This window comes from Schistocerca nitens, chromosome 9 (assembly GCF_023898315.1).
Source record: "Schistocerca nitens isolate TAMUIC-IGC-003100 chromosome 9, iqSchNite1.1, whole genome shotgun sequence".
NCBI classification, from domain to species: domain Eukaryota; kingdom Metazoa; phylum Arthropoda; class Insecta; order Orthoptera; family Acrididae; genus Schistocerca; species Schistocerca nitens.
The window spans coordinates 346,419,329-346,433,890 of NC_064622.1; the positions used below are offsets into that span (position 1 = coordinate 346,419,329).

The 14,562-nt window shown below is 38.4% G+C and overlaps 2 protein-coding genes across 2 annotated transcripts in view; one reads left to right on the forward strand and one right to left on the reverse strand.

Annotated features, from left to right (window-relative positions):
- LOC126203401 (phosphatidate cytidylyltransferase, photoreceptor-specific) overlaps positions 1-5,600 on the reverse strand; it is a 113,816-nt gene extending 108,216 nt beyond the window's left edge. Inside the window, exon 1 of the mRNA XM_049937708.1 lies at positions 5,362-5,600. Coding sequence (XP_049793665.1) covers positions 5,362-5,436 — 75 coding nt within the window. The 5' untranslated portion in view covers positions 5,437-5,600. The remainder of the gene's footprint in view (positions 1-5,361) is intronic.
- Positions 5,601-5,851: 251 nt separating this feature from the next.
- The window catches only part of LOC126203293 (E3 ubiquitin-protein ligase MARCHF8), a 78,251-nt gene continuing 69,540 nt past the window's right edge, over positions 5,852-14,562 (forward strand). The window contains exons 1-2 of the mRNA XM_049937552.1: positions 5,852-6,255; positions 6,348-6,580. Coding sequence (XP_049793509.1) covers positions 6,491-6,580 — 90 coding nt within the window. The 5' untranslated portion in view covers positions 5,852-6,255; positions 6,348-6,490. The remainder of the gene's footprint in view (positions 6,256-6,347; positions 6,581-14,562) is intronic.

Here is a 14,562-nt window from a genome sequence, read left to right on the forward strand (position 1 = left end):
TATTGGAAGATGGTTATTTGGCCCTACCTTGCAGGTCTGAATCAGTAAAACATCAAAATAGGTGACTGAAAGAAATTTTATGAATACATATCACCAAAAGGCCAAGAGAGTGACAGATTTAATTTCCACCAATTACACTTCCTCGGTCACATTTCATTTCATCAGCCAGCTCATACTTTTTCTCACCGTCATTAGTGTCAGTTAAAATACAGGAAGGGCTGTCACAGGGGCTGACATATTCTCCAGTGATGTCAGAGGATGAAGGAGAGGTATCTTCTGACAGGGTATGTATGGATGATGTTCAAGGAAAATGGTAACCTCTATCTTGAGTAATTTATTTTTTTAAGAACTAGTTTATAATTTTGAACAAAACAGGTTCTAGATGTAACCTATATAAAATTTGTGATCCTATCACATCAAAAGGATGAAGCCATTAATATTTTTTACAGGTTTCAAAGTATGACAGGTGACTGAATGTTTTCTATTCCTTTATCCTCTTTTCCTTTTTAAAAGTTGTGCAAACATTCATCTGGGGAGGCTGCTGGTCCAGAATGTTTGTACAAAGAGGATGTTATCCAAGAGTGTTCTACCACGAATTCCAAAGAGGGTTTCTGAAGTACAGTGAGAAACAAAAAAAAGTATGCACCTTTTGGGTGTTAGTACGTAAGGCTTACCATCACATCTATATACAATCAGCTTTACTTTTTCGGTAAAAATTGTCCTACAAATTCCAATACGAAGACTCCTGTGTCATTTCTGACTTCCTATGACCTTATCTGTATGAGCAGTACAAAATGAATGCCACAACATTCCTAGTTTGCTCAGAGTTTGTCAGATTGGAGTTTTAAACCTATGTGAAAATTAATGTTCTGGTGTAGTCATTGCTTTAATTAGCAAGGCTCTATTCCACATTTTTTCCAGGATGCTATTTTGCCAAACTTACCTTCAATGTCTTCACCGTGAAAGGATTTGGTTGTCGTGAAAGAATCACCATCTGTTCAACAGCCCAAAAGATGGCAACAGAAGAGAAAACTAAGATGTAATAGGTTTTTGCATTTTTTTTTTCTTTTCCAGTCACAGAGACAGCCAATTAATTATACACAGCTATTATCTGGTGTAAATACAATTCTTTTCATCCGTGCTGTGTACATCATTCTGACACTTACTCTGATCAAGGTCGCACCCCAGGGAGAGTTGTTCAACTGGCTTGACTGTCACTGTGTGCCAATAGCCTTGTCGCAGTGGTAACACTGGTTCCTGTCAGATCACCAAAGTTAAGTGCTGTCGGGCTTGGTTCGCACTTAGATGGGTGACCGTCTGGGTCTGCCACGTGCTGCTGGCACGCAGAGTGCACTCAGTCCTTGTGAGGCCAAATGAAGAGCCATTTGACTGAGAAATAGCAGCTCTGATCACAAAAACTGACAATGTTTGGGAGAGTAGTGTGTTGACCACATGCCCCTCCATATCCACATCCAATAACAGTCAACTGCCGAGAAAGACATGGCGGTATGTCGGTACTGTTACACCTTCTGAGCCCTGTTCAGATGGAGTTTAAAGTTAATTTGATGGTCACTGTTCAGGGTCCTGGTGCCACAAAACAATAAGCATCTACTCTTAGGTCTAGTGGGAAGATAACAGCTCAGGCATCCACTGTGCAGGTCCTGCATTGACAGGGGGCTACAGATGAGAAAGTACACGATGACCCAACCACGTCGGAATGGTGAGTAAAATCCAAAAGAAGGGACTAGACTTTATTTTGCCTAAAGGGTGCAATAAAAAAAAGACAAAATGAGAAAACCAATTCAGAACCAAACCAATATTGAGGTTTGCATCCAGAATTGGGGTCAATAGAGGCTGATGAAAGATAGACTGAGGTGTGGGAGAAGGAGAACCATAGCTGGTCCAACACATACCACAAATATATCCACGAGAGAGGAATGAGCCATCTTGCAAATGGAGCTACTGCCAAATGGCATGCAGTGTTACATACAACTGGTAGCAAGTTGTGAACTATTTATATGATTCTACAGTGTTAACATGTATAAATTTAACAGCACTAACCTTCTCAAATGAAGAAACTAACAACGACCAATAAACTACACTTACCAAGTTCATCATTCTATAAAGCTACGATCTATACCTTTTTAAACATTAACATGGCAGCATTTCAGATAAACAACTTGACCATCTAGATAAAGTCTGAAAGAGAAACACAAAACTATCGAGTGTTGTCCCTCTTATTTTTTCAGATCCTTACCTATCAATGAGTACAGATACTTTTGTGCAGAAATGCCAACTGTCAAAGACCACATGGGTCACGTAATAGCTGTGATTCTGGCTTTTGCCCATGACTTAACTGTGTTAGGTGATATCATTAAGTCATGTCATTTGAAATGTGTTTTGCTCATATAGAGCATGCTGGTATGGGATGATGCACTCAAGTGTTGGATGTTTGTATTGCATTTTTCCAATGTTGTACATCGTGTTGTTGGAGGTTGTCGACTGGATTTTTCCAGTGGTTTTTGGACAACATGGTTGTGGAGACGAAGCAGCGACTAGTATTATTAATCAATTATTCAAAAACAGTCTTAATCGCATTTATTATTATTATACCACCAACCGGTTTCAACCTGACGTAGGGGTCATCTTCTGTGCGTTTACACCAGCAGTCGACCAATGGTGTAAATGCTGCAGATGCACACAGAATGCCCACACCAAGAGCCGAATGCGGCCACCAGGGGAGGCAACTACAAACCCCCCCCCCCCCCCCCACTGTGCGCCTGGACCACTGCAGCCTCCTGAGGACTAGTGGAGAGGGGAGGCCACACATACAAATATACCGCTGTCTGCGAATCTTGATGCTTTGGCAGAAGATGGGTAGTATGACATTTACCGAAACATTTCAATATAAATATGCTACCACCCAGCTGGAGACCCGATAAAACATTCATCAGTGGTATTGTGGATTTTGGTTGAGGTCTTTAGGTAACGGATTTTGGAGTTGGGTGGTGTTTCTGGGATTGCTGTCTTCGTCTGAGCTATATACTTCAAGTGCATGTTGCAGTACTCAATTTTTGACTTGTGTGTGGGTTGCTGATATTAATGACTTCATTTGAGCTATTTGTGGTAATAACTGTCATATATTTAGTTTGTCCCCTTCCCCCAAAACTTTCTACCACCAGTGTGTGTCCCAATAGTTTCATTTTATTGCTGAAATTAAATATTTTATGTGTTATTTATATTTGTTATGGGTGTAATGGGTGATGATGTGATTGTGGAATTGAATAAATTTGGAATAGGGGTGTCAACCATCTTAATGACATCACAGCTCACAGCAAAAAGGTCGGAATCAGAAATTTTTGGTAAGCCCAACTCCAGAATTGTCCAGTTTTATATATGATCACTTATGAACAATTAACAAATATATCAAAAGCTGCACACTGTATACCTGAATAGATGAAGCTGTCTTAAAACAGGTCCTAGTGGAGAGATCTGGTGAGTTCGCTCTATGAAATGAAGAATGTGATTAGCCTCTATTTCAGACAAGCAACACTGCAGCTGTGATTTCCAGAAAATCACAATAAATGGAAATTAATGGAAAAAGAAAATCACACTACAGAATTTCACAAATCAACAATTAACCCATATTAGAAATAGAATTTTCAGACACTTTTGTTGGACGTACTAGCACAATCCAGAAAACACATCCTTCTAAGACTCAAACTCAGAAACTAATGAGGCACAATGGTTTCAACAGTAAGCTAATTAGCATCTCCTAGTCAAGTACTTTCAGATGTAGCCTGCTGAATTATGATACCCCACAAAGAAAAATTTATATTACTATCTATTCTGACAGACTACTTCCTCTGATGGAAAAATTACTAAAATTTCTCAGGAATAATCCAGCAGCATGAGAGGATTCCATTATAACTCAACTTTAAAGTGGGCAAAAGACAAGGCAGTGAGCAAACCACTGAAGAAATTCAGAAAAGCCGGACATGTGGAGAAGTTAACTGAATCCAAATTTTGACACACCTCTTTCATATTAAAGGAGGTCTTTTTTCATAACAGTAAAGTGAGCTCTCTCATAGTGGTTACAACCATATACAGGACCTGACGGTCTTTAGGACAGATCGAAAACTGTGACAATGATCTGTGTTTACTTTAATAAAGCCTACAATTTCATGGATAGAAAAAAGTATGGAGATTCTAAAGGAACTAGCACAAAATGACAAAAGCCCTAACTAAGATTAAAAACTCTGTCTGGTAATCATTACAAAGTTCTGTTCACGTTCATAGCAGGCTGCCCATGTATAGATGTTGGCACATACACACACAATAGAAATAGAAGAGAATCTTGACAAAATATATTTTGCTTCTGCATTATATTTTCGTATGTAGGTTTTGGAGAGACTGATCTATAGCATAGCCTGACATCTAGGTTAATTTGAAAGGTTGAGAGTCAACAAAGAGAACAATTTTGATGTCATGGAAATATCTATGGTTGATATTTTGCCCACACTTAATTTCAATGAGTGTTTTACGTTTGCTACTTCAATGTTGTCATGGATAAAAGCAAATGAATGATATTACTGCATTCCATATTTCCACATCTGTGACAATATTAAACAAATATTAACGCCTAACAGCTGAATAAGTGAATTCCCAAGTGGCACCACTCAAAGAAACAGGAGAACTGTCAATAGAGGTTTCTTCAATTATTTGTTGACAATTTGCTACAAATGAATCATAGCAGCCAACAAGGTCAATAAAAACTCGCCTTTTCAGTGCTGCCTTTACTTGGAATATGTGAAACGACGTCATATAACAATTTACAATCGTAGTCACATTAAAAGCCTGAATTTTATTGGCCTGATGTTTTGAAAATTCTTCCCCCATCCACACACAGAATAAACAGTTACATTACTGTAACTACTGCTAAGAGGTGTTGAGACATGATTTGTCTAAATGTTTTTAAGATTGACCTCTATCACAAAATGTTCACTATCATGATATAAAACCAGTGACCTGAATTATCTACAGTTAAGATCCCTACTCATAAATGTAATTTACCTGACAACCACCTTAACGTCATGTTAATCACTACGTACACAGCTAAATAACTTCCATCTCTATACTCCATTTACTCACGGAAATTTCAAATTAACTTTATTCCTGGAACCTGTCCATGTTTAACTGATACATAATGAATCGGCATAACCAAAGACTGCCGTACTTAGGTTAGTTCGTCGTTGATAATTATTAACGTCCATAATGGTCTGGTCGGTTCTATTTATGTTTAACAGAGTGTATTAAAATCTATCTTTGTAGGCAATAGTGAAGAGAGGTACAGTTACAAACCTGATCGCTTTCTGCTTCGGGAGATTTGTCAGCTTCTTCGGTCTTGTCAAAATGCCTCTTCCTCATTTCAGACATATTTGTTACTCTACTTTTTACAGAAAGCAAAGAGAATTGTTACTTCTTGCACGTGTGAACTTTCTTATGTCGCAACAACAACGTAGACGTGTGCTTCCTTCTTCATTCTACTTTTCAACCATAATTCAATAACCGGACATGAACTACAACTTTGCAAACAAACATTGATGTAAAGCACCAAAGATAATTAACGAACAGGTTTGTTTTGTCTTTTTGGCTAACATTAAGTCGATATTTTTACAGCTTGTTTCATGGAATATTTACCATCACCGATGAGGATACTAAAATAGGCGGAATTTCTGTCTGAAGTTTATTTAGTCACATACTGCTGGTGAATAAGAACTCATAACTGTTCTCTGTTTGTGTACGTTTGGTTACAGCTATTTGAATGCCAGAGATATTAGTTAATGTTATTGTCTGCCATCTGCAGTATTAAAGGAAAACTTTGTATTCGTGCACTGAAATTCATTATACTAAATTAGGCGTTATGTGTATGTGCGCGTTACTCAAGCCATGCAGTGTTGTGTGTGACAGATTCTCTAATAATATCACAACATAATTTACATAGCCCTCTACAGCATCTCAAGAATTTCAATAGGCGAATAGTTTATTATCGTCTGCATTTTGCGTTTATTGTTCCTCCCTTATGGCAAATTGTTGTTAAGTGTATGAAATATATCGATCTACAAATGTGTTTGTGATAGAGCAAAAGATGACATATGTTCAATGAGATGGAAACAAACTTAAGAAATCTTTTGAGCTTCTGCGAACGGAAATGTAGTTTTCTTATTGGGTCGAAACAGAAAACATCTCATCATGGTACAGTTTAAACATTTAAGCCTTTGCCCACATCGCCTAAAGTTGTATACGTACATGCTTGATGAAATATCTTGCTCTTTGTATTAACATAGATTCACACCAATACTTAAATACAATGGGAGAAATAAATAATTCACAAATGTAGTGTACTAGCTGGAAGTTGTTATTTGTTGAATATTGATGCTCTGAACTGAGTACGAGGGCAACCACAGCGTAAAATCAATCCCACCGTGAAATGCCTTTGCAACAAATAAGTGTTTCTCCACTGGATTGGGTTAAAGATGCTGGACACACTGGAAGACAAAATCGCGATTGGAAAGTTCAGGTAAAAGAAGAATATAAATCATTAATAAACAACACGTTTTTCATTCTAGTTCCTAGACGTGGGCTATTTGCGTCCTGTATTCAGTTATTGTTAAAATTGGTATCTTGTGGTCATCCATTAGGTACAGTGATGTACTGTATGAAGGCGTCAGCAAATTGGAAACTATCTGCAATATCACAGTTAACAGTCTGTAATATCACAGATTCTCAACAGATTCCTGTAATTTGTTCTTTAGTTTGTATTGTGTCATCACAACCAGGTTTATTCAGTTTTACATTTGTCGAGTTCAATAACTCTCAACCTACGCTATACTTTAGCCTAAATTACAGATCAGTCTGTTGCCACAACCAGTATCCCACCCCCCACCCTCCCCCCACATTCATTGGCTTTGCCCACTAATAGCAGTGTTATGAATATATGCAACAAAAGGTATTGTGCTAACAGTTGTTGACATTATGTCACTGGCCAAAGTCAATGACTTATATTGAACATGCCTCTTGACCCATATACGAGATAATGTACATAAAAAAAAAGAATCTGCATTGTAAAACTGTAATCGACTTACCATTTTAAGCTTATTTATATACTGACACACTTTCAGATTATTCCCACTTATTCCCCGCTAACACCAGAATTCGAATCGGGATTACAGAAGCATCCGATTCCATCTGTCTGCTTTGACCCATGACATTGTCAGTATGGCAGAAATGGCCATTCTCAGCGTCTCCAAATATGGCAATACACAATACACGACAATACATACAAATACTACAATAACATCTCCCTCCAAAAATATAATCAAACTAATGGGACAAGCGCTGGAAATTGGGAGTTTCAGGGTGGGGACAAGCTAAATACGAACACGTAAAAACGCACACCACAATCCCGAATCATACAAAACTATGACAAAAAACCGACGAAAAACAACACAAAATCCACAGGTATCAGTCACTTCCTTTCACCTACATAGCTCAGCTGCAATTGTCTGTAGGCCCTACCACAAAATTAAAACCTACAAAAATTAGAATTGTACTGCAACTATCGATACCACAAAATCAACAACTAAAACAACAGAAATTGGAATCGGATACTTCCCTTGATCCATAAAGGTCAACTTTCCTTGAGCTATATAGGTAAGCCACAGCTGACAATACCTAAAGACATACAGCTACAACGGCCCAAATTGGAATCGAACATTTCCCTTCACCTGTATACGTCATCTGCAACTGACAATACCAAAACACAGCTACGACAACACAAATTGGAATCGAACATTTACCTTGACCTTTATGTGTCAACAACAGCTGACCATACCAAAGCACACAGCTATGATGACACAAATTTGGAATCGGACACTTCCCTTAACCTTTACAGGGTGATTCACAAGTATATGCAACTATTTTAATATGTTATTGTACAAGTAAAACTAAAGAAAAAAAGTTCATATTAACATATGCCTGCAAATGTTTAGTTATGGCTAATAAAAGATTTTACCTTAAATTCATCAGCTTTGCTAATATGAAGCCATCGCAAAACTGTACGAGGTTAAAGTAAAGCATGATTTCCTTTTATTTTGGTGTTGTTGGTCTGGTGAATCTAATAAAACATGTACCACACGTGTATCTGCAGTAGTTTTCCAGAACATCCAGAGAAGCAAGGACTATTATACAGATAAATTTATTTACTTTCCATTAAGAATGTAGAAACGTTTATATCATTGTTGGCAACTGTTAATGAGTTGTTTCAGTCATTTCCTAACCTTGCAACGAGCTATTTTTCTGTATTGTTCAGTGAAAGGACATAATAACAACATTGCATTTAAGTGAAACCACATAGTAACTGTTGGAGTTTCAGTTAATGTTAATACCATAATTTTTCCAAAATTAAATTCTCTACAACTTCTGTTGAAAACCTTGTGCAGTTGTCTGGAATTTAAAAAACAAATTGGGCCAAGCAGTTAATGAATTAAAATTTTTTCGAAATTACTTCCTTGTTTCTCTGGATGTTCTGGAAGACTACTGCAAATACATGTTTGAGACATATTTTATTAGATTCACCAGATCAGTAACAACAAAATAAATAGAAACTGTGCTTTACTGTAACCTCGTACAGTTTTGCAATGGCTTCATATTAGTGAAGTTGCTAAATTTCAGTAAAAATCTTTTTATAAGCCATAACTCCGTAACTAAACATTTGCGAACTTTTATATGAACTTTTTTTCTTTTGTTTTACTTGTAGAATAATGTATTAAAATATTTGCATATCTTCGTGAATCACCCTATATAGGTCAACCACAGCTGACGGTAACTAGAAACAAACACCTACAAGTGCGATAAATAAAACCAAACCCACAAAACATTACAACTCGCAAACAATAGATAAAAAAAACGGCTACTTACCGCAAACAAATTCCGGCACTACACACTAGGTTAGCCACCCCAATCTCTCTCTCTCTCTCTCTCTCTCTCTCTCTCTCTCACTCTCTCTCTCTCTCTCTCTCTCTCACACACACACACACACACACACACACACACAAAACCCTCAGGTAACCCCATTTTACTAACTGCCCTCCAAAAAAAACGCGAAAAATACAGTACACCCCAGGGACCACTTCCGCCAGCAGTACTCATCTAGGCCCAAATGAGATTGCAGGTTAAAAGAGCACCTATCCCCCCTCCCTATGACTGATTTAACCATCCCCCAAGAGCCCTCTATTGTATTGGGTCACACCCCAATTTCATAATTTTTGAACTCTTAAACTATTGTTTACAACTAAATGATCATATCCCCTCTTCTCCAATCCCCTATATGATGAAAAAGCATCTGACATTGCAGTACTCTCCTCCTGTAGATACTCTTCAATTAACCCCACCAATTCCTTCCTATTACGCCCCTCTAAAACCCTGAAAAAACAATCCACATACCTGCCTCCCAAAATAACACCCCCCTACACCCATAAACCAATCGGAGACTTACCCCTCCCATACTTTCTCTTCCCAAACTGAGATTCATCTATCTCGACCACCACCCTCGGCCCATCTGACTTACCCCTATACTTCACATACTCCAAACACACTTTTCTACAAAAAGAAAACCAATCTAAAACCGTCTTCTCACTCAGTCCAGCCTTATGTGTGCAAAAACTGATAGAGGACTATAACAAAAATAGTAAGTCATCAAAACAATCTGTCTATTGACCAACCTAGATTTCTCAAACCAGGTACTGCATCTGATGGAGCCCCAAACATTATCCTTTCGACACTGCCACATATAACAGCCCCTGGTCCGAGACGCCAAAACTCTCGCCAACCTCATGTTTTCCCAGCACACACTGTATTTCACAATCTCTGCCAACAGTATGAGCATCTGTCGTCACCCATCTCTGCACACAACCTCGCACTACTGTATTTCATAGTCATATCCATACCTATAAAATAAACCACACAATAAATTAAATGTCTTACTGCACCACAAATGGCAAACCAATAACACATGTCAACAACACAATCACATAAACAAACAAAAAAATTTAATTGATAACTCAATGAAACCAATTTCAATTCTTCAGTTACACTCCCAAAAACTTCACTTTGCCAACACCAAAGCCCAAATGAATCCAATACACCACATAACACACACACACACACACACACACACACACACACACACACACACACACACACACCACCACCACCACAATCAACTGCAACAAGATGATGTGTACAAACACAACCAACCCATAAACTAAACTCCGCACCATAATGACGTCACACACCACAACACCCATACGTCACAAGTCAAAGCAGACAGATGGGATCGGACATCTCTGTTGACCCTTTGAATTATAGATGACTTATACCACGTGAAACTGGTTACTTTATGAGAAATATGGGTGATTGTTTCAATAAATAAATTATGTTAAAACCTGTTTGACATTTTTAAGCACTATGTTATGATGCAGTAGACACTCATTTAAACAAATTTCAAGAAACTGAGTAATAGCCATTTCTGTTTAAGGAGTGTTCTATGAGAATAAAAAATCTTGTTATTACAAAACTGATTACTAGTTGTGTCAGAAAGAAGGAACTCTAATAACTGGTGCAGTTATATGTACCCTCTGCCATGCACTTCGTGGTTTTTTGCAGAGTATGAATGTAGATGTAGATGCTGGTCATTTTGTGCACTTTTTTTTGGTTTCAATAAAACCCAATGTCATTTAAAGCGTTTTCTGTTTCAATAAAATCCCATGTCATTTCAAGCTTTTTTTACCAATATGCTACTCTGAGGAACACTTATGTTTATGTGATTCTTGTCTGACAATTGTTTTACTGCCCTTTGCACCGTTTTTGGGATATTGCTATTCCTTTTACACCTAGTTATTTTATCTTGTTTAGTAGTGTTTCATGTCAGTAGTGTCAAAAAGCTTAAAAGTTTAGGAATATGTCTGTAACACAGTGTTCCTTGTCAAGCACTTCAAATATCACTTTCCTGAACACTGTAATGGCTGACATTACACTTTTCCCACTTCAAAAACCAAACTATGCTTTGTTAAAAATGTTGTTTTATTCATGTAACTCGTTGGTGTATCTTTCATGATTGATTCTGTTATTTTTGAAATGCAGACAGTGGTGAAACTGGCCTATAGTTTTTAATACTCTCTGCATTAGACATGTGTGCCTTAGTTAGTCTGGAAAATTACCTGAACCAAAGGACATTTACTATGTTTCTTGTTGAGGCTTGTATGGTGAGTATACACTTGTTCAAAACCGAGAATGGAACGTCACCCATGCGTGCTTACCATTTTTTTGAATCCTGAATAGTCTTACTGACTTTAAGCTCATTTTGTAAATATGATTCTCGGATGACTGCTGTCTTCAGGTGCGGTCAACAAATTGCTGAGACTGTGATCGAAGCCTCCTGTTTGACCCAGAGTGAAAAGAGACTGCAGACCTGAGTGTGCCAAATTTGGTGACAGTAGCGTAGCGATTATCATCAGTAGTGAGAGGGACAGCTCTGCCAGCTGTCAGATGATAAATCAACAGCTTCGACACATGTGCAGAGGCTGTCAGACATACTGTGCACTACTGTCAGCTGGCCCAGCAGCCTCTTTTAATAGCTGCCCGCTGATGTACTTTTCTTTAGTAATACAGCACCAGTAGAAAGATGTCAACAGGAGAATTTTGGTCTTTATTCCATAGTGTGTCCTGTATTGGCGCAGTGCTCAACCACTGCAGATATCTGTGGCTGGTCCAGGCATGTATGTCAATGTTCAACACATATATGGTCCACAGTGCAACAAGTTCATCCAGTGCATGACATCTGACAGCAGGGAATTTTGTAGTTAACAGACCTTCTTAAATCAAAATTATCTTTCACTGAGCTTAAAGCAGCTTTGAATTTCATTGGTGGAAAAAAGACACATTTAACTTTATGTTTCTCCTATTTTGAAAGAAACACCGCTGATGTGTGGCAAGATGACCACTCCTCTTTATTCTTTAATTTCTTCCAGCTCCTTGTGTTGTGTAACAAGTATTGAGCGTAAGACATGGTGAATCTCCCATTCAGAATATCCATTCTCTAAAAATACAGTATGGAGATAGCATAGCTCTTCAGGTACTCGTCTGAATCTGGTATGGCTTCTGCTTTGTGGACCAACGTCTTAAGCATGCTACTCCATTTTAAAGGATGGTGACAGCTGGTGTATATAAGTGTATGGCACACAGCGTGACCCAAAATGCCATCCTCTTTTCTTTCCAGAAACACATCCAGGAACAGTAGTTCACCATTTTTCTACCTCTCCATCATAATGAATGAGAGAATTTAAGTGTTGCAAAAATGAATCCAGCAATGCACTGCCATGGGGCCAGATAACAAAGGTATTTACACAAATTGCCAAAAAGCTTGTAGATTTCAGTTCTAAAGACTGGCCACAGTGGGTGACTAGGGACTACCCATTTCGATACTGTCAGTCTGTTCAAAGTATTGGTCATTGGATGAAAAAAGTGTCTTCGGCCCTTCAGTGGAAAAATGTGAGCACCACATTCACAGCTTTGAAGATTTTGTCCATCGGCTCAAGGGCTTATGACTTTCGTAGCGATTCTCATTTGTTTTGATGTGTCTTACTTTTCTCTCGAGTGTCGTTGCAGGAATCACTGTTGCTCACTGGCAAGGAGCTTGAAGGGGAACTTTTCAATTTTTTTAAGCACATGCTCACTTCATCATACTTTTTGTATGCTGAGGTACACCACCTCCATACTGTATTTTTAGAGAAAGGATATTCTGAACAGGGGATTCATCATGCCTTACACCCGGGGCATGTTAGACGAAGTGAGGAGCTGGAAAAAAGTGAAGAACAAAGAGGAATGCCCATCTTGTCACAAAACGGTGCAGGTTTCTTTGCAAATAAGAGGAACATAAAGTTAATTGTGTCTATCATCTGCCAATGAAACTTGGAGCTGTTTTAGACTCAGTGGAAGATGATCTTAGTGTCTATAAGATTCCCTGTAGCTGTGGGACATTGCACATTGGACAGACTTGTCACAACATGGAGGACAGATATGTCAAACATTGATGGCACACACGTCTGGACCAGCCAGAGAAATCTGCAATGGCTGAGCATTGTCCCACTACAGGACACAGTATGGAAAACAAAAACACCAAAATTCTTTTGTCTGTGTCATTTTACTGGGAAAGTGTTATTAAAAAGCAGTGGAAATTCGCAGCTCGACTAATGTGTTGAACAGGGACACAGGATACCAACTTAGCTCAGCACGGGATCCAGTCCAGGCTATTTTAAAAACACAGTGACCACAAAGAGGGACTTGGCCGTACAAGGGATGACACTGCGGTGGTGATGTAGATATTCAGGTGACAACAGCAAGAATGGACACCAGCGCAAACATGTATATCGGTAGGTGGCTCCCAACAGAGGCCACTGGAGCAGCTGACAGAAGTGCAATGCATGATTGACAGTCTCTCAATGTGCGTAGAAGCTGTTGGTTCATCGTCTGAAAGGTGATGTAGCTGTCACTGTCTGGCATTTTGCTCGAGAAACACATTCACAACTAGTCCAACAGGAGAGCTTCAAGCAACACATCATCATTGTCCTTACTATCGTGTACCGTTGGGCTTTCATGGCCTGTTTGGGTGGAGTTTAGTTATCTAAGTCTTTGGGGTTCTACATGTGTTTCAGGAAGATTTTGGTGCAACTACATGGCAATAATAGAGAAATAACCAGTTAGAGAACTTGGCAATTCCTGTGGATTTTCTATTATTCTACTCCCATCTAGGATTTATAACAACAAAAACAATCAATTATTGATAAAATTATTTAATTGCATAGATAATAAATCTGCTAACCAAGCGGCAGCAGAACACACACATGAAAGACTGTAATGATTGACAAGCTTTCGGAGTCACTGGCTCCTCCTTCAGGCAGAAGACTCTTTCTTTCTCATCCCGTACGATATATCTCCCCTAACCCACCATTCTGGGTGTTTCCTAGACCTCTCCAGTCCTTTTCCTCCACCCTTCTTCCTTCCCAACCACTGGCTCCGAAAACTTGCCAATCACAACAGTCTTTTGTGCGTGTGTTCTGCTGCCGCTTGGTGAGTAGATTTTTTTACCCATATAGGATTTGTGTGTTGTTATACATGTGTCAGCATTTTCCAGTCTCATGTTTCATGAGCTAAGCTAAGTACTAATTAATTGTTTGTGTATAGTGGTTTATTTAGGAACTATAGTAGTCTTCAACCGGAGTTTTTAGTGTTTTCTGGTGAAATAATTTCAGAAGAACCTTTTGGGAACTGTTTTCAGCTTCGTTACTGTCTCATTAGACGTTTGATTCTCTTTCTGTATTAGTCTTTTGTTTTATTCACATTTGTTGTTTATTAATACTGTTAATAATAGTAGTTACTTCCCTTGTAGAGTAAGTTTGTGATTATTGTAGTCAGGTTTTTAACATCTTATTGTAGTAGTGAAAT